The sequence below is a fragment of the Coffea eugenioides genome, chromosome 3 (assembly GCF_003713205.1).
Source record: "Coffea eugenioides isolate CCC68of chromosome 3, Ceug_1.0, whole genome shotgun sequence".
Lineage (NCBI taxonomy): Eukaryota > Viridiplantae > Streptophyta > Magnoliopsida > Gentianales > Rubiaceae > Coffea > Coffea eugenioides.
The window spans coordinates 1,398,874-1,422,039 of NC_040037.1; the positions used below are offsets into that span (position 1 = coordinate 1,398,874).

Below are 23,166 nucleotides of genomic sequence, written 5' to 3' on the forward strand. Positions count from 1 at the left end.
TGGCGACTGGGTGGTTTATGGGCAAACTTTGGAGGAGATAAAATGGCGGGAAAACGTAGAAGCTACGAAAAAATTTCTGATGCCAGGTGCCAACTTTCTTCCTTTTGATGCACGGCCTTGAAGGCGTGATATATTAACGCTGTTAAAAAATTTTTTTTTAAAAACAAAAAAAAAGGGGGGGGGGCTCCCACCTGCCCATTTTCCAAAAGGCTGGATACACTCTGCCAGACACATTACGCCTTCATCCTCTCTCTTGACAAAGGCAGTCTGTCAAAGCTGAATACAAGACCACGCCTTTGTGTCAAAACCGAAGTACTCACGTTGAGGTGTAAAAAAATACTACTACCACGTATTATCGAAGTGCGAAGCGAAGAAAAGCCAAGAGAAGGTTCATTGACCTCACCTTTACCAAAGACAAAGGCGTGAAATTGGACGTTCAAAAATATCCAGCACACTGCCTTGGACTCAGAGATCAGATGCTCGTAGTTTGGAAAATCTTAGCCTACTTTTTGATGATGAGACGTTGACTGTTGAGGGGCTGGCAGTAGATGAAAGTTTGCTCGTCAAATGGATGACAAGTACTGAGCAGCTATCTTTTTTTTTTTTCTTTTTAATCATATATTGAGAATTGGGTACAATTTCTTGTATAAACGAGTGAACTTGAATATTTATAATTTGTTTACTATTATTTTTAAGAATTTTTATAAAAAATATATGTATATTGTAATAATTTGATATATGTAAAATAAAAAAATGATTGAGAAGTACGTTCACAAAAATTATAAAAAATTTTCTGCGAAAAATCACAATTCAAACAAGGCCTAATATTTAATAGCATTCGATCTAATCCCATGTAATTAAAATTTTGATATGTTTATAGCTCTTTTGCTTTAAGTGTAAAGGAAGTAGGAGCAATTTGAGACGAGTAGTGTATCAAATTTCACAAGCGTAGCGTTTCTCAACTAATACAGGCAAAGCAGTGCAAGTACCCGTCCATGCATGCTGCACTTTTGGTAGGTGCTTTTGTTGTTGTTTAACCAAAATGATAATGCTATCATTTGCATAAGAGCTAACCCAAAAAAATATATATATTTTTTTAAAAAACAAACAAAGAGTCAAGAAATTCTTGGGGGAGTTGGTCTTCCATGTAGCAGCCTTCTCTTGACAAAAGATAATTGGGTTTGCAAAATATGATTGAATGCGTGATGAATCAGAATTCTCAACTTCTTGGTTGCTATTACAAACTACAATCATGGTTGAATCGAAATTACACGAAGTTTGCTGACAAACTTAATGCTAAGAATGTACAGCCAATCTCTTTGAGAACTTTAAAAATTCATTACAGAATTGTTACTCTACTGATAAGACTGTGGGATGGGCAGTTAATTTGAAATTCTGACGTACTTTATGGAAATTAGCAGAGTCATATACACTGCTAGTGTAGTTTTAAAAATTATAGATAACTGTTTAAGATAAGAAAAAAAAACAATTGAAGTTGCAACAAAAGAAATTGTCTGGAATTGTTTGAAAGACAAGTTTGTCTGCTACAATTTTTTAAAAAATTTTAACTACAATAGTTTCAAAAAAAATTTCAAAGTTTGTAAACTATACACTTCAAAATATTAAAAAAAAAAAAACACACTTCAAAAATTTTTTAAAAAACTTCTACAGTAAAGTTTTAGACAAGTACCTAGGGTTGTCAACGGGTCGGAATTCATTATTCCGAACCCGGACCCGAACTACTATACCGGATCAGGATCCGACCCGTTTATCCGACGGGTCTTTTATTCTATGTTCCGGATCCAGATCCGGCGGGTCCCCGGATCCGAGTCGGGTCTACCCGAACAAATTTAGCAAAATTTATAATTTCTAATAAAAATGAGAAAAAAATATATTTGTAAACTAATTTCTAACTAATGCAAAGAAAAAACCAAATAAGAAAAGAAATCAAATTGATTTTTATTCAAATACATCACCCTAATCAAATTATATTGATAAATATAATTTTTTAAATTATTAATTCATTTATATTCGGATCCGGGTCTAATACGGGCCGGAATACTATATTCCGTATCCGACCCGTTTTTTTTGTTTGACAAAACGGATCCGAAAAACGGAATTAAATCCCTACTCATACCCGCAATAATTTCACGGATCTGATCCGGATCTAGACCCGATCCGTTGACAGGCCTACAAGTACCCAAAAAAACTCATGTGCCAAACTGGACCATAGAATCTGAAACTACATTTATTTATTTTTTTTATCGAAACATCGATTTGTGTGAACATAGGGAATACCAACTGCCCCTTTGCTCCAATCCGACCGTTTATTGCTTCATCATTGCTCATACATATTGGTGCAGTTAATAAATATACATCACTTTTTCAGTTGTGCGTTTGAATTCTCTCGAAATTTTTTTATTAAAAAAATTTATTTCTATCACTGGGAAAAAAAATTACTGCTAATCTTTTGCTTGGGGAAATAAAGCACATCATTAACTGCACTACCATTGTTAAATTGAATGATGAAGAATTTTTTTTTTTAATGGAAGTAGGAGGTAATGCTAACATACGATCAGCACACCAAATGTGTCGTTTAGCATCCAGTAACGTGACGACGAGTATGATTTATGATTTGTCTGATGTTTGACTGTCTCAAGCTTTCTAAAATGTCTGATGTGGCATCTGCTTCCCGCAAAAACCGTTGCGTGTGGATTGAAAACTTCGAAAAACATGACAACTCCAGTGTGACGCGCGAAACATGGTCGTGATGAGCACCTTCCCATTCCGAGAGATTTATAATATAGGAAAAATCGTTCAAAACATTCTTTGCATTTTGTGAGGGATGTTTTGAACGATTATTTTTATAATTTATATGTGACTTTATTGGAAAGTCTAATTGTAAATTCACATGGATCGAGTAGTATTTATTTTATTTTTGTAATATCAGAGGAAAATTACTTTGTTAAAATATTTGAGAACAGTTTTATTTGAACAACCGTAAAACATTAAAGAAAGTTATAGTATTTATTCCACACACATATTATAAAAATATATTAGTGATACGTATAATTTGTACTTATTGAATACGAAAGGGAAAAAATCTTAGCCAGCTTATAAATCTAAATGCAAAATGAGTAAACAAATGATGTTTGATGTTGCATCCCTTTTGTGCTTGTTTAATTAGCTTGATTACGTCAAATGAACCGTTTAAAGAGGATAAAATGACGACAATGTTGAAGTTACTATTGATGACCTCGTTTAATAGAATGAGAAAAAAAAAATGCTTCATATGAAATTTTGACCACGTACTTACTTGCAACCATTTTAATAATATAATATAGTGCTAAAAGTTCGCAAATTAGTTGCAAAATTATACATTTAATATAATATAGTACTAAAAATTTGTATAAAAAGTCCTAAAAGAACAATCTTAATTTTATCCCAAATACGAGTACAAGCTTATAAAGTTTAACAGATCGATTAAGAATCTGCAAGTACTAATCGGATTTTCTGTTTATCAAGGAGGAAAGACGGCCTTGTTTGGATTGCAGTTTTCTGTCGGAAAATTATGTCGTTTTCCGTGATCATATTTTTCTATTACCTTTTTTCCTTACATATATCAAATCGCTACAGTAATTTTTTTATAAAAAATCATGAAAAATACAATCCAAACACAACCTAAGTGTTGCAAGATTGAACGTTTAGAATCAAACTATACAGCCAAATTGCATCAGAAAAAGCTAGGCCTGTCAATCGGGTCTAATGAGCCGGGTTTTGATGAGCCGGGCTTTGATGAGTTCAAGCTCAACTCATTTAATTTGAATCATTTTCGGGATTCGGGCTATGAGTTTCGGGTTCGTAAATGTGAAGCTCATACTCAACTCACATAATATTCGGGTTGTGAGCCTTAATCGGGTTTAGCCCAATCTTACTTATTACTCCTTAATTTTCTTAATATAATTACTATAACTATTGAGTTGTAAAACTAATTTAACATTTACAAGACTATAATATTAAAACTAAACATGAACAAATAATAGTTCTTAAAACGTATATAAACCAAAAATTTTTCAACAAATTTATATTTAATCCATTCAAAATGCATGAAAAATAGTAATAAAACATGCGATCATAAGCCAATACATCTTTAAAAGTTAAAACTTTTTTTTATAATCTTGTGATTTAAATCCAAATATGCTTGATGATTTTTGTGTTTGTAGACAAAAAAAAAATCAACCAATATTATGCCAATACTAAAATTTACTCAACCAATAAGAAAAATTAGAGATTTAGTTATGCATTACCAATATTGGCTCTCAAGAAAGTTCATGAAAGAGTTTTTAGATGTATTTTTGTGTTTTGTAATTTATGTATATATTTAGTATTTAGTAATAATATATTTGGATATATAATTATACATAATATCAAAATATAAATATTATATATATAGGTAATTAAAAGGCCGGACCTATATCGGGTTTAAGCCTAATAAGGCCCAAACTCGACTCACATTTAATTCGGGCCTATTTTTAGGCTCAGATTCAGACCGGCTCACTAAATGATCGGGCTCATCGGGCTTTTTGTCGGGTCGAGCGAGCCGAGTTCGGGTTGGCCCAGTCCCATTGACAGTACTAGAAAAAGCCAAAAAGGAGAAAAAGAGGCACGGAATCCAAAAAATCTCAGCAGACTTTGTACCTCAATTTCCAAAACCGAGAGTGGACATATCTATTTAGAAGGAAAAATCTAAAAAGTGCCCCATCTAAATGTAGTAATAAAAAGAAAATCTTAATCATATCATTATCTACAATGTATACCGAGGTATATCTTACAATCGCCCCTTACGTCACACGACTCCTCCTCGCCTTGCTTTCTCAATAAATACGCTGCGTTTTGCTTGCTTCCGAGTTAGGATAACAGACGATCCATCATCCCAAGCCCAAATATCAGCTGAACAAAATTTTCAATTTTTTGAGCTTTCTTTATTGTAAAAGATTTGTTTTCCTTTTTTGGTTGAACAAAAAGAAGACAAGATGAGCAGCAGAAACCCAAAGGGAAGAACAACAATTGAGGTTGGAGCTGATGGGGTTGCTGTGATCACCATCTTTAATCCTCCTGTCAATTCTCTTTCTTTGGATGGTACTAGAAATTCGCTACCTGTTAATTTTAGATCTCAGCGTCTCATTTGCATTTCTTCTTTTTCTTTTTTTCCAATTTTGGTGCGAGTTGTTGGAAATCATGTCCAACTCACCTCCCAAGATTGTGACTTTATTATGTTTGTGATTTATTTTTTGGGTTATCCCTGAATTTGGACTTGCTTATTGCAGGAGAGTTTTTAATTTGTTGCTCTCTTTGTGTTGTTGTATTGTGGCGGTGATTTGAACTTCTTATCGGTTTATGATCATGAACAGTCACGCTTGTTTGGATAAAATAAGAACTTCGTCATTGACTTTAGCAAAGAAGTTTGATGGAAATGTGAGGAATTTTTTAGCTCATTTAAGATGACCACTGGATTATGGTAGATTGCTTGGAGCTAAGAGGTCATACTGGATAGGAATGGCAGAAGGATAGTGCACTTGTAGAGGCATAGTTTGTAGGGAGTTGTATCTGACATTAGCTTTATTTTACTCCTTTAGGAGAGTAGATTTTTGCAACGTAATGTTTCAAATTCAAGACTAAAAATTTAATGAGAGAAGAAGGAGAACTCGCAAATAAGGGAGATCCTTCTGCCAGGACGCCAGCATACAAATATCAAGAGATGGGCTGCCAATCAATCTGTAACTCGTGGAATACAGTGTTTAAACATACCAATGCAAGAAGCCGACGAGAAAAGAGTCGGACAACTCCCTTCCTTCAGCATTCTAAAAGCTATATATTGAATATGCATGGAGCATAACTTTCTTGCTTCCCAACGCTGGAAGTCATTTAGGTGGTCTCTATTTCGCTGTCCTTAAGTTGGGGCAACTCAGGATAATCACAGAGACTCTTTTATGTGGAGATGTGAAGAGAGTTCACCACGTCCTTACTTTGAATTGCATTCAGTTAATCTTCTGTGTCTTTGGCTTCATCTTATGGGTGTTTTTTGTAAGAGATTGCGTAAAAGCATGCCCAGAGATGTTTAATGTATGCTCAGCATACGCTAAAAGAATATGGGCGTCAGTTTGTCTTCTCTTCTACTAGGCTTTAGTTTTTCAATTTTCTGTTCAAATAGAAGCAAGCTTCTAAATCATACTTTCTGTCATTTCAGTGTTAAACAGCTTAAAAGAGAGTTACGAACAAGCTTTGCGGAGAGATGATGTGAAGGCAATTGTTGTCACAGGTAAAGGGTGAGGCATATGATAGTTGAGGAGTGTGGATTAGTCGTGTATGAAGCTAATCTTTTTATGCTTGAGCAGGCTCAAATGGAAAATTCTCGGGGGGCTTTGACATCACAGCTTTCGGTGGAATTCAAGAGGGAAAATGTATGTTCTAATGTATATATATTTGTGACTGTTATTGAGGGTGCATCACTTATTCTTTGCTAATATCATTTTGTGTCAATTTCAGTCCCTGCGCCAAAACCTGGTTTCGTGTCAATTGAGATCCTCAGTGATACTGTGGATGGTCAGTTCTGGATTTATTTTCTTCATTCAGGACATACATAGCAATTTACACTGAGTATTAATGAAATCTCCATCCTTTCAGCTGCGAGAAAGCCCTCTGTGGCTGCTATTGATGGCCTCGCCTTAGGCGGAGGGTTAGAAGTTGCAATGGTATGTCCTTCAACTCATTGTGGTTCGAGAAATTTTATGTCAGATTGGCATGTGCTGATTTATGATTTATCTGTCCGTCAGGCTTGCCATGCACGTATATCAACTTCAAATGCTCAATTAGGATTACCGGAGCTGCAGCTTGGTATACTTCCTGGGTTTGGAGGTACAACCAAACTTTTGAGCAAATTAAAAGGGTCTGCTTTTGTGGCAGCTCTAGAATTAGTAAAACTCCAACTTAGGGTAAAAAGCAGGTGCATGCAAATTTGCTCTATTATCAGCATATTGCAGTATTTGCTGTTTTGGCCATAATATCTTAGGTCACAGAGTCGTGATCTTATGATTTCAGGTTTACAAGATGTAGTGAGCAATATGAACATCATGAGCTGTCCTGTAATAAAACCAGTTTTCAGAAAAAAGTGGGCCTCTTCTTGTTATAAGCTTTGAACCTGATTTCTTACAAAATGCTGTTTTTTCTTTTCATTGGTAATAGTTATTGTTAGCAGTAGTGCTTGATCCTCTGATGCTTAAATTGTCAAAGTTCTAGTAGCATATATGTCAGTTGCAGGAAATAACTGATCACATTATTGCAGGAACGCAGCGCCTTCCTCGCCTTGTAGGTCTTGCCAAGTCTCTTGAAATGATGCTGGTAAGCTCTAGCTTGCAACTTTTGGCAGGATAGCTTGGGAAAACTGAGTTTGGGTGTAATTCATATTCTACTCTTCCATTCAGATGTCAAAGCCTGTAAAAGGGGAAGAAGCTCTTAGTTTAGGGCTTGTGGATGAAATAGCTACACCAGATCAACTGCTGGCTACTGCTCGTCGCTGGGCACTTGAAATTTTGGAGCGAAAAAGACCTTGGGTTTCTAGCCTTTATAAGACTGATAAGTTAGAATCTCTTGCTGAGGTTAAGGAAATACTGAAGTTTGCACGAGCTCAAATACGTAAGCAGGCTCCAAATCTCACACATCCATTGGTTTGCATTGATGTTGTGGAGGAAGGTATTATTTCAGGTCCTCGTGCTGGCCTTTTCAAGGTATTTATCTGCTTTCAATTCTCTTTTCCTGATGCTCAAGTTTCTCAGCAATATGTAATGTCAGTGAATTTCTCATATTGGCAGGAAGCTGAAGCATTTCAAGTTCTCCTTCACTCAGACACTTGTAAGAGTTTGGTCCACATTTTCTTTGCTCAACGTGGAACGACAAAGGTAAATAATTTGGTAGCTGTCTAGAGGTTTTTTTTGTGATTTGGATAATAACCATCACTGACATTGTAGGCTAGCTGCTCTGAATCGGCTTTTGCTACTTTGATACAATAATGTGATTCCATGGGACTTTGTAGAATCAATTGCTCTAGCAGTGAGAAGTTACCATGATATTTGTTTACTTACATTTCTTTGAAATAGTCTGACTTTCATTTCTACTTGGATAATCTAATAAGTTAAACTGCGTCACAACTTGAACTTCAGTTAGGCATGCTTCTCAATTTACTAAATGTTATCTTTCCCTCTCTAGGTAATGCATCAGATTTAACCAATTTAAATTCTCTGTCATCATGAAGTTAAATCTCCAGATACTGAAGTTTGAAAGATTACTGCATTCTAGTCTAAAGTAGACAGCTTTTTTCGTATTTCAGCCTAAGCTATTATTGACTATATTTTAAGTGACCATATCTCCAACTCCATGCAGGTTCCAGGAATCACTGACCGAGGTTTGGCTCCTAGAAGGATAAAAAAGGTTGCAATTCTTGGTGGTGGCTTAATGGGTTCTGGAATAGCAACAGCGCTGATCCTCAGTAATTATCCTGTGATCCTAAAAGAAGTCAATGAGAAATTTCTACAGGCTGGGATTGATAGAGTGAGAGGTGATGACAGATTTTTTACCTTTGGATTAGTTCATGCATGTAAGACATGATAGGGAACAAATTTTTTTTTTTTGGTTAAATACAGCCAATTTGCAAAGTCGAGTCAAGAAAGGGAAAATGACTCAAGAGAAGTTTGAGAAGAATCTTTCTCTACTCAAAGGTGTCCTTGATTATGATAGCTTTAGAGATGTGGACATGGTCATAGAGGTAAAGCATATGTATAAATTGAGGTTTTGCAGTTGCATCCTCCACCCCATCCCCTTCTCTACCTCATCCTGTGGTTCCAACAATTCAATCTTGTCTGATTACTTCATGCTATTAATGTTGAAATGCAGGCTGTGATTGAGAACGTATCTTTGAAGCAGCAAATATTTGCAGATTTAGAGAAGTATTGCCCTTCTCATTGCATACTTGCGAGTAACACATCCACAATTGACTTAAATCTGATTGGTGAGAAGACCAGGTCTCACGATAGGATCATTGGAGCCCATTTTTTCAGGTAACCTTTAGTTTGCTCGTACACTAGTTTCTCTTCCCTCCTAATTTGTATCGTTGGTTGTGATTTAAACTTTTTGTATATTGTTTAATGCAGTCCAGCTCATGTTATGCCTCTTTTGGAAATTGTTCGTACCCAAAAGACATCTCCTCAAGTAATTGTGGACTTGTTAGATGTTGGGAAGAAGATAAAGAAAACCCCAGTTGTTGTTGGAAATTGCACTGGATTTGCTGTCAATAGGATGTTTTTCCCTTACACTCAAGCTGCCCTATTGCTTGTTGAACGTGGTACGGATGTGTACAAGATTGATAGAGCAATCAACAAATTTGGACTGCCAATGGGTCCTTTCAGGTAAGAGATAATAAATGTAGCTGTTTTGTATCCTTTAATCTCATTATTGATGCTGTAGGCGACAATTTACTAAAATGGTGGTGGCCTCGCGGCTTCAATGTGTCCGTGTAGATTGTGTGACCTGGTTGGATTTGGTGTTGCAATCGCAACCGGCTCTCAGTTTGTCTTAAATTTTCCTGAGAGAACTTATAAGTCGATGCTTATTCCACTCATGCAAGAAGATAAGAGAGCAGGTAAGCTCACTCGTTTGCTGGAGCTCTTGATAAATGGCTCACAATCTAATATCATGTTGCAAGTGTTGAACATGTTTAATCGGCCATACACTTGTCATAGGTGAAACTACTCGAAGAGGGTTCTATGTATATGATAACAAACGCAAAGCCAGCCCTGATCCAGAAATAAAGAAGTATATTGAGAAATCAAGAGAGATGTCTGGTGTTAAGATTGACCCGAAGGTTCTCTCTCTTTCTCCCTCTGTGTGTGTGTGAAAAACCACCTTCATTCCATGGCAGTGTCTAATTGAGATATGCGATTTGAACCTTTTAATGAAAAAAGTTATCTACCAACTAATTGTGGTGATTTCCTACATCCAGTTGACAAAATTATCAGATAAGGATATTGTGGAGATGATATTCTTCCCTGTGGTAAATGAGGCATGCCGGGTACTTGCTGAAGGGATTGCAGTCAAATCTGCTGATCTTGACATTTCTGCCGTGATGGGAATGGGATTCCCACCTTACAGGTTTGAAATCTTTTACTGATTCAAAACATCTTCCCTATATTAGATAAGTATTGCAAAAGAAAAGTCAAAAAAATAAAAATAAAAACTCTGCGACACAAAGGGGTCTATATTAAAAACTATCAATGTTCTAATGATGTTATCTTCAGTCAGACTACTGACCTAATTGCATGTTAATTAATCAGGGGAGGAATTTTGTTTTGGGCTGATACTTTTGGATCCAAATACATTTGTTCGAGATTGGAAGAATGGGCAAATTTGTATGGGGGATTTTTCAAGCCTTGTGCATACTTGGCCGATAGAGCTGCCAAAGGTGCTCCTCTGGTAAGAATTCTCTAGTCAACCCTCGTGTTCAGTGATTAGTCATCCATGTTTGTCAAACGTCTTCAATTACAACCCTCTTCTCCCATCATTTGGGAGATGGGCATGAACGATTGTTTGAACCGTGCAACATTTTGTCAACAAGTTGTAACTCTCGTTATAAGCTAAATGTACAACTTCGCAACAGGGACGTAATTATTACGTGTGGAGATCACATGAACAGTGACTTAATATCAAACTACAATTGTTGTGAAGTTGTACAAGTTGTTAACGATAAGTTACAAACTTGTTCAAATGGTAGTATTTGGTTTGACAAACGTTCTTGCCCCTTTCCTCTTTTATTTAGCCATCGTTTTTTCTTCCCCAACTCGAGTTAGATCTGTCGATTTCCTATTGTTTCAGCTGTAATCCGGGCTTACATTTTCAATTACAAATTTGTCAATGTCAAATTGGCCATTTCATGCTCATTCCAGATGCGCACACGCACACACTTCCTAGATTTTTTTGACACGTCCATTCTGGTCGTTGTGACTGGTGAAATTAAAAAATCTGTTTATTACAGGGTTCAACCTCGGATCCTGCACAGTCCCGACTGTGAGATCAACTTACCTCTCTCGCAAACTGCTCCTCCGGCTCCAGCTGATGTCTTTGTCTGTATGTTTCTTCATGTCTTAGTATCTAATGAGCTTAATAATGTGGTGGTGTAATATAAAAATCACGGGCTTTTCAAATAATTAAATACATAGAAGATTTTGATGTATTTAAGGTTCTTGGAAGAGCACATGAATCAATAATGTTCGTGACAGTTGTGTTGTCGAATTTCTTATTCAAATTGGCCACCATTTCTTGCAAATTCTCATGTGGTTCGGCAAATTATGAGCAGTGTGGCTCTTTAGCTTTCTAGCATTCTGATGTGGAGTTGATTCAGCAGTTTTCTGCAATCACGTGGATTGAGTAAAACAAGACCCAGAAGTGCTAGGAAGTTTCTTTCTCAGTCTAGAATTGCCGTACTCGAAAGTTGGTCCGAGAACTCCCTGGAACTTTTGTTGTTTTTTTTCCCCTTAGAACCTCCTTGAACCTTTTTCTTTTTCTTTTTTTCTCCAAGGACAACTCCAGGCCTTATAGGGGGAAAAAGGGCCGAACTAAGAATCTTATACTCACTTAACTAATATTGTTAGGATTAAGTTGAGTTTTGGAACCTCAAAACTATTATTCACAGTTCAGAAAATTGGGCATATTGCATTTTTTAACGATCGTGCCATATAAACTGCGTTATTAATGGTGCTTGGGCCGCTGCCATAATATAGCAAAGAATAAAGAGAGAAAGAAACTGAATTGCTTGGCACGGTGTGTATGTTCACAGGTGGAATAGTTGATTGATGTAAATTATTGTTTGTTATAACCAAAAGGCGAACAAGTGGAATACCTGATTGATGAAAAATTAACAATTAGTATTATACTTGAAAAGGTTTTTTTTTTTTTTTGTTTTTTTGATTGAGAAATCTTGAATTCAAAATCTGCTATTTATAATTATTCTCGTTTTATCATCCTACCCAATCCTCCTCGACGAAAAAACCATTCATTCCTGCTTAACTCGCAAACAAAAATGTTGCAGTGTTTTCACTTCATCCAATGGTTGTGCGACACCAACATGAACGCCTAGGAATAATGCAAGTCACAATCTCATAATGCAAGCTCAAGGTCTTGAGAGCCTGACGCCATTTTCACCGATCGTTTACAGCTAATGCATATGTCTACTCGAGTCATTCTACAATCACTGTTGAGTCATACTACCATGATTGGTCATAATTGGCACTATGATTCTGCTGCTATAATAATAAAATATAAACCAGCCTCAAAAGATTTTGCTCTGATTCCATGGTGCTTCTTTAAAAGCCTTGGTTTCTTTTTCATGCCTGTGAAGTTGCAGAGGATTAGAAGTCCATCAGAAGAGTGCATGAACAAGGCTCAGGGCGGAGGCTAGATTAAAGTCATCTTCTAACCAAGCGAAATTGGATACTTCAGGTAAGCATTAATATATTTTGCTTAGTCATTAATTAGCAGCGTATGACGAGGAAGTAAGTAAGAACCAGATAAGGGATTAGTGAAAGAGCCTTAGTTTGATATCTAATTTTGTTACCCTTATGACCAATACTATCGTGTAAAGTTGATGCTGATATGGGTGTTTGCAAACTTTGGATCATTATTTAGATGCAAAAGTCATGTAATACCTCTAAAATTATGGTAAATTCCTCTCCTGTATAAATATTTTTATCCTAAGTTTGATATCAATTTAGATGGTTCCGTGCTGTAATACACGAGCTTATATCTAGTTAAGAGTATGGTCCGTCAAAACTTAATGATTGGCAGAAGACGGAAGGTATCATGGATTAATGGAGCTATTGACAATTAGAGAATTCGGTCTGTCAAAAATTAATGATTGGCTGAAGACGGAAGGTATCATGGATTAATGGAGATATTATTGACATTGTAATCATGAGTTCACACAATTATTCAAGTAACTGTAGTGGTAGTGGAAACAACTTTTCAAGTCTGATTTTCTGCTATATGTAAAGAAGAAATGTACAGAAACTGTCAAGAACCAATAATATGTTTCTTTAACTTAATGAATGAAAGTATGATCTTACTCTACTAGTCTGTTATGTACCATAATCATGTAATCTGAAACTTCTATAATTCAACAATAAATACTGCTGTTTTACCATATCTTTATGATATGTATCTAACATCTGAAACAGTCATCAGTAAACTGACGTCTCATTTGCACTTCGACGGGATTTTCAATTGTTTAGCCAAATGTTTAGCCCTGATGAGGCTGTTTCTCTGAGGAAACAATTCCTTCCTGTGTGTTAACAAATGCCCTTCTTGAAGACAATGCAAATTATTACATAGCTCCTGAATATTATTTAATTCCATCCTGTGTGTTTGCAGTTTTTGACCTTCTTGAATTCTTCAACGTGCATGGGAATTGATGCTTTTCCATGTTTAAAAGTTTTTTAAGACAGAATATGAGTTATTGCAGGTTGAGTGGAGCCTGTATGCATATATTTAAAGTTTGCTGTTTTGGGGCAATAGACCTTAGGTGAATTGCTCAAATGTGACGAATTTGGAGGCCCGATAAGTGCATGAAACTAAACAATGCTTGTTAATATAGTGATGGTGCAAGGTGTCCTCCTATATTAAAATCCTAATCTTGAATTCCATGTTAAAGAAATTAAGTTGTGAACTCGATGTTGAATTTTTATGGAATTTGTGAATTCAGAATTAAATTTTTGGAGAATTTACCAGCCCTAAATTATATCTTTGGGAAGATTGTGAATCTAAACCACATTTTTGGGTGGTTGTGAAACCATGAATCATTAATGTCACACGAACATATATATATTTTCTGAAGTCCCTAGATTTGTGATTTTTTTTTTTTTGGTTGCTCTTGTCCTTCTTAATTTTGAAAGAAAAGGGTTTCAATCTTTTGTCTTTGATTGTTCTTGTTTAAAACACTCAAATAGCAAGTAATCACTCATTTAGGCTTAATCAAAGGATGAGGGGTGGATTAGAATTAACTAAAATTTAGAAAATATAAAATTACCATGCACAACACTTTTTTGAGATGTGATGTTTGTAAAAATAATAATAATAAAAAAAGATGACCAAGAAATTCATTAAGGAAATATTCTCAAAAAAAAAATTCCAAAGATGGCAATCCAAACAACCAATCGCACATGCACATGACTGTGGGAATTAAATGGATATGGAGCATATTTTTCAAGATGTAATTGGCTACCTAAAAGATGTCTTCCTTTGAAGTGTGGATCATATGTACCTATTTTCCATAAATTTAAACTATAGTTACTTACAGCACCTTAAATGTCTTTCTTTTTTTCTTTTTTTTTTTAAAGTAAACTAAGAACAAGAAAACAACATTAATTGATTTTTTCCATACAAATCGCTAGTTTGTGAAGTTGCAAGCAAAGCCGCCTCATCCTCTTCGTCTTATAAGCCGTTCTGAAGGCCTTTCTTTTTGTTTGGGAGGCATTTGCGTTTTGGAGTGCTGTTGTCAAGATTTTGGTGGCCTTCACCAAAAATGGAAGGTTTCACCTTCTTCATTGGTATCTTGGGTGAGAACCTAAACTTCTTTGTTTCGTGGCTCATCATCAGGCGCACGTACAACTTTTCATGATATACTGCATGCATTTGAGGTCATATCTATCGTGGATGGAAATTCCCAAATTTCTACTTCTCCATCTTCGTAAAAGATGAAAATAATAAAAAAATTTCTCTAATTGGGTTTTTTTTTTTTTTAATTATCTTTTTGGTTGCAGGCAATGTCACGTCAATGCTTGTATTCCTTGCGCCCATGTAATTAAGCTGGCCCTTCTCGAGTTTTTAATTATGTTCCCTTTTGTTTGTGGGAATTTGGGTGAGAAAATGGTAATGCCTCTCACATTGCAATCCTGTCAAGATGAATATATTGTAATGATTTGCAGAGACACCTTCAAGAGGATAGTAAAGAACAAATCGACGGAGGAATTTGACAGCCTTCCATACATATGTTCGTTGCTGAGTGCATCTCTATGGACGTACTATGGAATTGTACAGCCCAGCGCATTTCTTGTCGGCACAATCAATGCGTTTGGAAGCATACTTGGGATTGTTTATGTTGGCCTCTTCCTTTTCTATGCTCCTCCAAACAACAAGGTAGCTAGCTACAACCATCTTCATGATCCATTATTAATATTACATTCCCCATCAATCAATCATCATTTCTTTACTCGTTACCATAATTTCTTTTCTATGGTCTTTTTACCGACATAAAATTTTTTTTTAATTGCAATTTGCAGGTTAAAATTGCACTTATTGTAGGGACTTTGAATGTTGGATTCTTGGTGGGAGCGATTTTATTTACGCGACTGGCATTTAAAGGAGAAGCTCGGGTCGCATCCATGGGTTTCTTGGCCGCAGGTTTCATCATTGTCACGTACGCTTCGCCGCTTTCTTCCATGGTAAGAATATTGAGATCATGAAACCATATGCAAACCATATATATGCAATGGATACTCTCATGGAATTTCACTTTCAGAGGACGGTGGTGATGACCAGGAGTGTGGAGTACATGCCTTTCTACCTTTCATTTTTCATCTTCCTGAGTGGAGGCGTTTGGGCTTTGTATGGTTGGTTGATAGGAGATTATTTCGTTTCGGTAAGTTCACACTTTCCTCATTTCTACAACTATTAATTAGTCCTAATGATCGATCAGTTACAATTTCTCAAAGGGCCCCATTTATACACATCCTAGAACAAAAATAAAGAAAATTAATGAGGATTTTGCTGCTTCTACTTTCAAATTCCTAGAGAATTTCCTCTATTTGTAAAGGTGAAATGAGCAATTTTTTTTGTGAGTTTCAATATGCAGAGAAAAAAATTATGTAAACTTTTCAAATGAATTTGTGTTTAGGAGACAGAGAAAGAAAGAATGAAAGTAAATTTGAGTACTCGTTAGTTGGTTTTGATCTTCGATGAAAGTGTAAGGGATAAAATGAGCCATTTTTGTTTCTACGTGTGTTGATTTGATGATGACAAATGACAAATATAAAAGTAACACCAAATAAATTTCTTATTACTGAAGAGACGTAGGGATAATATTCTCTAACTATGAGAGCAACTTTATAAATTTTTATACATAAACTACCCATTTTTGTGGGGTAATTTTCCCCACGTTATCTTGTCCCATGCATGCATGGTCGATAATGAAATGCTAGCGACTCTCACTATCTTCCCTTTTTCTTTTTTTTTGGTTGTTGCCTGCCACCTTCGAGATTATTGACTAATTAAAAAAGTTAACCTATATTAGATGCAAATGTTGTACTAATTTCTATGATCTTAACTTTAACCACATAAACCAAGACCTCCTCCTCGGTTGTAATTTGACATTTTTCGCATCTAAATTATATTTGCAGGTACCAAATGGGACAGGATGTATACTTGGAACAGCTCAACTAGTGCTGTATGGGATATACAGAGATACCAAGCCACCCGCCAGAGACAGCGCCTGCGTCAGCTTCTACGACTTGGAAGAAGGATGGCAGCGTCAGCCCCTTCTGTCTTCGACCCATAGCTTAGTTTCTTCCACTCATAGCTTAGTGAGTTCCGCCCATAGCTTATTGGCTTCCGGCCATAGCTTCTTGGAGTCTTGACGGAAAATGTCATGTTTGGAGAGCAGATTATTAGGGATAATTTTTTAGGGGAAATTTTTTTTTACTGCAAATAATAAACTATCCAAATAAACTGGTATCAAATATCTACCAATTAGATCCCTGAAGGACGTGCGTGATAGAAGGGGGGCCAGAAATTTTCTCATTTACGTTATATAATTTTTTTTTTCCTTTTTGGCTTTTTAGTTATACAGTTTTTTTTTTTTGGTTTATGGTTTTATAGAGCAATATGTAAACTTTTACATATGTATCTTGATTGCGTCTCAATTAATGGCGAGTTCATACCAAATTTAAATACTTCTGCGGGGATCCTTAATTTTCTTAGCCAAAGCACCTTTTCTTGTATTTTTATTTTATTTCTTTTCAATAACAATCAAACTTGATATCCCTACCATATATATATAAGGTGGGAGGAATAGTTTAGTATAAATATTCCACCACAACGTACGTTACTCGAAATTCGACCAGTAATATCACACAATTACTAATATGCACTACGATTATCACACAACTATTGAAATACAAACTACCAACTCTACTCCATTTCCATTTTTATTTAAAATTTTAATAAAATTTTAGGATTGGCATCCTAATTTCATGTACAGGAATTTTATCCAAAAAATAAATAAATTTACTCTATTTTCATTTATTTCAAAATTTCTTATTTACAATTCCTTCGTTTCACCGACCAATACAATACTATTGGGATTCTAGAGCCCAACACAAAAGCAGACAAAACCTTGGAAATGGGTCGATCTTCAGCATCGGTGGGCCGAAGTTGGCGATTCCACACTCGGCTACCTATGGCCGCTTATGGGGATCGGAATTAATTTGTTCAAGAATCCAAACCATTTGAAAAAGGGTTAACAATATAAAAGCCTCTGTAGTATAGCTATCATACATAAAAGCTCACTGTGATTTCATATCAAATGTGTCCGTACCCTATGATTTGAATTATTATAAAAAGTCGACGACGAAATCGCTAAAATAGATGAAATTGAGTGAAAAGGCAAAAATACCCTTTTGATATAAGCGAAAATTGCAGAAGTAATTTTGCACTTTCATTCTGTCAAGCATGGAATCAGGACAAACCGCCTGAAACTTCCCCTCCTCATTCACCACACACTCACTATACTTTGATATGAAATAATCCTCTGCAAATGGCATTCCATTCTCCTTAAAGCCACTCACAGTCAAATCTCCACCCACAATAAACTTCTCGGAAGCATTGGGATTTGCCCAACCAAAGGCCATATAGTTCTGAATCCCAATAGCAGCTTCCAACCCAAAATCAATAAAATCCTTATCTTCACTATAATTCCACCTAACCCTATAGTTTTTCGACAAAACTTTACAATTATCGAACATGGTAACTGTCAAAGGACCACCAGTCCCATTAAAATTGGTGGAGGAAGAATTCCCCCCAAGGACAACGTGACCAAAATCAGAAGCAGTGGGCAAATCCCAAACAGAAAGAACTTTGACATGATCCCAAGTGAGCTTGAGGAAGACATCGTCGACCACTTTCTGCACTTTCCCTTCAATATTTACAAACAAAATATATACAGATATATTTTCCCCCGCTGGTTGCTGCACTTTCCGTTTCCTTTGCTGGCTTTGAGAACTACGTCATCCTTTGCCGGCTTGCAACCTCTGGTTGATTGATTACTTACAATTTTGCACAGGCTTCGAATGCTGGCTTGAGAACTGCTCTGTGTCCTTCAATTTTGGCCGAATGTAAAGGACATGTACCAGCTGTACGAGAAAACAACGACATGTACCAGCAATTCGGCCTCCCAGAAAGTAAAGGGTACCAACTGTGAAGGGTAAAGTGTGAAGGACGAGCTGTGAAGGGGGAATGTGTGAAGGGACCGTAGGACGTGCTTCTTTAATTGCCTTGTTCTTCTCGTGTCGTTGTTCTTCTTTAATTGCAAAACAACGGCCTCCCAGAAAGTGTGAAGGGAGACTGTTCTCTTTTCATTAAAGTTTGAAGGGTAAAGTAGGCATATCAGATGAAAGTTTGTAGTAGAAATCTATTTTCTGCAAGAAGCACCTGCCTTTCCGGTGCGTTTAAGACAAATGTCGTAAATTTGACAATTTTCGTCTACTTTTCAGAACAATTTAAATCATGGAATATCGACGCATATGTTATGAAATCGCAGAGGACTTTTCTGTACGATGGCTATATCACATGGGCTTTTTTGTTTTTAACCCTTTGAAGAATGGTCCGACATCTATGCGGGTTTGTTTGGATTGTGAATAATTAGAGATATTTTTACTGTAGCACTTTTTGTGATGTGATGTATGTGAGATAAAAAGGTAATTGAGAAGATAAAAAGGTATGTTGGAAATTGTAATGATGATGTAAGCAAATATATTTTGGCAAATAAATCGCAATCCAAACAAATCCCAAGCAGATATTATTTGATTTCATGAAGATTCCGAGTTCTCGAATCGTGTCCCAATGTTCTAGGCAAGTCTTGTTGTGCTAATGGGCTTTTGTTGTAATTATCATTAATCACGTATGAATCATCCATCAAACAAAAAAAATAATCCCGTATGAATTAGAATACCAAGTATTTTTTTTTTAACATGAGAAGGATAAGATTCAAAAAGTAAAGAGGTTAAATCCAAAATCTCTACTTCCTAGATTTTTTATTTTTTAAAATTTTTAATCTTTGCCACTGCACCAAGCACAAGTACGTATGAAAAATCAAATGAAGTACCTATTCAAAATAATGCTTTTTCTAGAAAAAAAAAAAAAAGCTTTTGGATTACTTTTTCTACAAATGAAGTGCCCATCCAAAATAATGCTTTTGGATTGCCTTTTTCTACAGAAAAATTTTGCCTTCAAACATATTTTTATCTCATATATATCAAATCGTTATAATATATTTTTCTACAAAAATTCATAAAAACAACAATCCAAATGGACTTGCTGCTAATTGACAGAATTTAATGCCTCCATAAGATTCTTGAAAGATTTTGTTCAACCATCTATTTACTTCACATATATCAAATCGTTATTATATATTTTTCTACAAAAATTTCTAAAATCCAAACGGACACAGCGCTGCTAATTGACAGAATTTAATGCCTCCATAAGATGCTTGAAAGATTTGCTTAAGCCACAATAATTTGCATTTACTTACTGGGCACTTGGATCTCTTGTATAGTCTGGTAAGACTGTTGATTTACAATGACTCCTGTAGACTGACAATCAATTTGTATAGAAAGAATCTGTTACAGCAAAGCTTTGTGGTCCAAACTCTGAAACATAGCACACCGCAAATACGGGTGGAAATTGAGATGTATTATGCTTATGTAATTCTATAGCAGTTGCAGGGTCTTTGTCTGATTATATAATGGTAGTCAACATTATTATGATATAATTAATCTCGTTTGCTTTCTTTTTTCCTTTTTTTTTTTTTTTGGGATTGAATCTCCATTACACATGCAAGGACCTCCAAAAAAGGGGAATAAATAAAATGAAGCTGGAATGAAATTAAGACTTAATGGACCAAAACAGAATACGTTGGAATAATTAAAGAAGCTGTATGTACAATGACAAGTACGTGGTTCAAGTAAATGATTCCCGTCAAAGTGCGATGTGTAAAAGAAAATTCTGTACATACTTCCGGCCTTAAAAATATTTTTTAAAAAATGGCAAATTACCACCAAGCCTTCTCTTATTCTTGAAGCACCCAAATTAGTGTTTGATTAATTCTTGAAGGAAAAATTACCTCACATCAAGTGTACACAACATACATATTTTTTTTTTTTATTTTTCTCACACCCTCTCTGTATCCTTCTCATCGCCAAATATCAGGTACAGAATCCGTGATAGTAGAAAAGTCTTTAAGAGCGCGGCCTTGTTTGGATTGCAGTTTTTCGTCGGAAAATTACGTCGTTTTTCGTGATCACATTTTTCTATTACATTTTTTCCTCACATACATCAAATCGCTACGCTACAGTAATTTTTCTATGAAAAATCATGAAAAATGCAATCCAAACACAACCGCCTTTTGGTGGGTAATTTATCACAAAAACTAGTACATAGAGATTGAGATAACTACTCGGTGGCCGAACAATCAATTTAAAATCTCTATTCTTTTGTCATTTATGGAGAAGTCATTGGTGCTAAGAAATTGGCTTGAGTTCAAGATGTAGAAGGTAATCAAATCTTTTCCTTTTTCATTTATCTAAGGTGCTCGTTCCTAATTCTTGGAAGTGCAGGGAGATAAACCAGATGGGTAATAAACAAACATTCAATAATATATTAACAATGGTAAGTTTCCTTTTGTTTTTTACCCTCAACTTTTGGCAGCACAAAAAAGTGTAAACAGAAAAGCGTTTAACAGTCTTAACACGAAAATTGCTTCTAGTAGTATCATAATCAACTGAAATGACGATTGAATGGAGTAATGGACAACAGGCTTTAACATGTCCAAAGCAGAGAAACCAAAAGGATATGTTAGAAAGGAAATGGTTTGATCCATGGATGTTGCAGGCATGTCGTCCAGAGCAGTGACAAGAAGGGCAGCAGTGTAGGTTAGGGACTAAACTAAACAAGCGTAAAAATCCAACTAAACTCTGCTCAGATTCACGAGCCGTCCATCAGAAGAAGAGACAAAACAAACTGTTGATCCCCATGTGTGAGGACTGATAAACAAGGACTGATGAGGGCCTTCCTATCCTTCCTTCCCCTCAACCTCATGAGTCCTGCCCCCTCCTCCTAAGCTTATTATTACTTACTAGTAAAAATAATGCAAATATCGTCCATCCCCACATGAATCATCAAACACGAACTTGGACACCCGAGTATGAGTGATCAGATCAGCTCAGATCCTTGATGGCTTCGTTGCCCTCTCATCAGTCATGCCTCAATCCTCATCACCATTATTAGTATTATACCTTGTAGGACACCAGGGAGTGTTGTGTTATCATCATCAAAATCCATGCATATCTTCCTAGGGACTAAAAAATATCAATCCATGCATATCTACTTTAGTCAAAATTGATAAGATAAGTTCTTGCATTTCCTTCATCTTTTTTTTTTTTTTTTATTATTATTAAAAAAAACCAGCCTTCCTGATTCCTGTCATTCTACTAAAATCAAGTATAGGAGTAGTACTGTGGTAGAATTTCCCATCTGATGTGTTTATGGAATCTAGTTTGAGCAGGATCAATTCTAATTAAATCTATCAAAAATAAGAGAAACCCGTCCATTGAGCTTCTAGACAATAAATACTCTTCTCGTGTTGGCCTTCGGGACTGTAATATTAACTCTGAGTTGTAAGAGACAATAGAAAGGCCAATTTTGTTTTGTTTTGATATTATCCTTCTCACCAAATTTAGAGAATGTTACGAATATTTGGAAAAGAATCGATTGAAGTTCTTGATTGCTTGAAGGGATTTATTAATGTCATTTCACGTGCAGAGCGGCCTCTCAAAATTCATTTAACACTACCTTTATTTGAAATGTACATAATTTAAAATATCAAAATTCAATAAAGTCAATTCTTGAGTAATATTCTAGTCTGTTTTGTTAAATCTTATGATCATTAGTGTAGTTTTATTGCTTATTCGTGTTGTTTAATTTATTAAATGTGAACTTTTTGAGTAGTGAAAAAAGTGTATTAATTATTTTTTATTCTTTTACTAATACAACTTATATACATGTATAAGGGATATTTATGAAATAAAAGTTTCATCTCTCTCCTTAAAAGTACTTTCTTAATATTACTTTTTCTAATTAGACTAATTTTATTATCAAAATCTTAACCATGGCCACGGGGAGGTTTATGCAATTTTGTAAAGTTTAGTGGAAGCTAGTGAAATTGTTAGAAACCTCAGGGGAGATTTCTGAAATTATTCCTTGAATCTTTTCCGCATTGCCTTGGAGATATGAAATAATTTTCTGACAAAGTTGGTTGGCTAACCAACATCATTAAGCACTCTGGAATTAAGTACTGCTACTTTTACTGGTACTAGAGAAGCAATAAATAAATAAATAGACTCAACTCCTGTCTTTTACTTGGAGTTTACTCCTGAGCTGCCGATTCCAAAAGCCAATGAATCTTTTAGCCGGTTTAACACGAAAGCATAAAGATAATAGCAGTTGTCAAATAATTATTTACTTGCATTGTAAAACATAAATATAAACGCATCTTTTAATACTTTTTTTTATTTTTTAATTACTTTTTATTTAAAAATTTTCATACATCAAATAATAAAAAATGTTAAATATATTTCAAATAACCTAAGTAGAGAATTTGATGGACTAGACCCATATGCCCATCTGATCAATCTATCAAATATATATCTCCGATCGATATATAGAGTAGAGTAGCAGTGGTAATTTGGAGCAGAGTTTGCAGAGAGCAGCAGGACAGAGTACAGACTAGAAGTAATATTC

The 23,166-nt window shown here is 35.5% G+C and overlaps 2 protein-coding genes across 2 annotated transcripts; both read left to right on the top strand.

Moving 5' to 3' along the window:
• The first annotated feature begins 4,835 nt into the window (after positions 1-4,835).
• LOC113764888 (glyoxysomal fatty acid beta-oxidation multifunctional protein MFP-a) lies at positions 4,836-11,371 on the top strand. Its single transcript, XM_027308930.1, has 18 exons — positions 4,836-5,139; positions 6,248-6,319; positions 6,396-6,461; positions 6,547-6,603; positions 6,685-6,752; positions 6,834-6,915; positions 7,343-7,398; positions 7,482-7,784; positions 7,869-7,955; positions 8,437-8,611; positions 8,697-8,818; positions 8,947-9,110; positions 9,204-9,458; positions 9,570-9,691; positions 9,792-9,913; positions 10,052-10,200; positions 10,383-10,521; positions 11,081-11,371. The coding sequence occupies exons 1-18, from the start codon at positions 5,034-5,036 to the stop codon at positions 11,114-11,116; spliced, it is 2,181 nt and encodes a 726-aa protein (XP_027164731.1). The 5' UTR covers positions 4,836-5,033; the 3' UTR covers positions 11,117-11,371.
• Positions 11,372-14,602: 3,231 nt separating this feature from the next.
• On the top strand, positions 14,603-16,748 carry LOC113764890 (bidirectional sugar transporter SWEET17). Its single transcript, XM_027308931.1, has 6 exons — positions 14,603-14,654; positions 14,859-14,895; positions 15,024-15,234; positions 15,378-15,539; positions 15,617-15,736; positions 16,494-16,748. Exons 1-6 carry the CDS (start codon positions 14,621-14,623, stop codon positions 16,728-16,730), a joined length of 801 nt encoding a protein of 266 aa, XP_027164732.1. The 5' UTR covers positions 14,603-14,620; the 3' UTR covers positions 16,731-16,748.
• The last annotated feature ends 6,418 nt before the right edge of the window (positions 16,749-23,166 follow it).

What these genes read in the sequence shown, in the direction of transcription:
- LOC113764888 (XM_027308930.1), top strand. Translation starts at nt 5,034, where the DNA reads ATGAGCAGCAGAAACCCAAAGGGAAGAACAACAATTGAGGTTGGAGCT. An exon ending in TGGAATTCAAGAGGGAAAAT is followed by an intron (nt 6,462 to 6,546) that starts GTATGTTCTAAT and finishes TGTCAATTTCAG; the next exon opens with TCCCTGCGCCAAAACCTGGT. An exon ending in TATACTTCCTGGGTTTGGAG is followed by an intron (nt 6,916 to 7,342) that starts GTACAACCAAAC and finishes ACATTATTGCAG; the next exon opens with GAACGCAGCGCCTTCCTCGC.
- LOC113764890 (XM_027308931.1), top strand. Translation starts at nt 14,621, where the DNA reads ATGGAAGGTTTCACCTTCTTCATTGGTATCTTGG. An exon ending in CTTGTATTCCTTGCGCCCAT is followed by an intron (nt 14,896 to 15,023) that starts GTAATTAAGCTG and finishes AATGATTTGCAG; the next exon opens with AGACACCTTCAAGAGGATAG. An exon ending in TAGGAGATTATTTCGTTTCG is followed by an intron (nt 15,737 to 16,493) that starts GTAAGTTCACAC and finishes TTATATTTGCAG; the next exon opens with GTACCAAATGGGACAGGATG.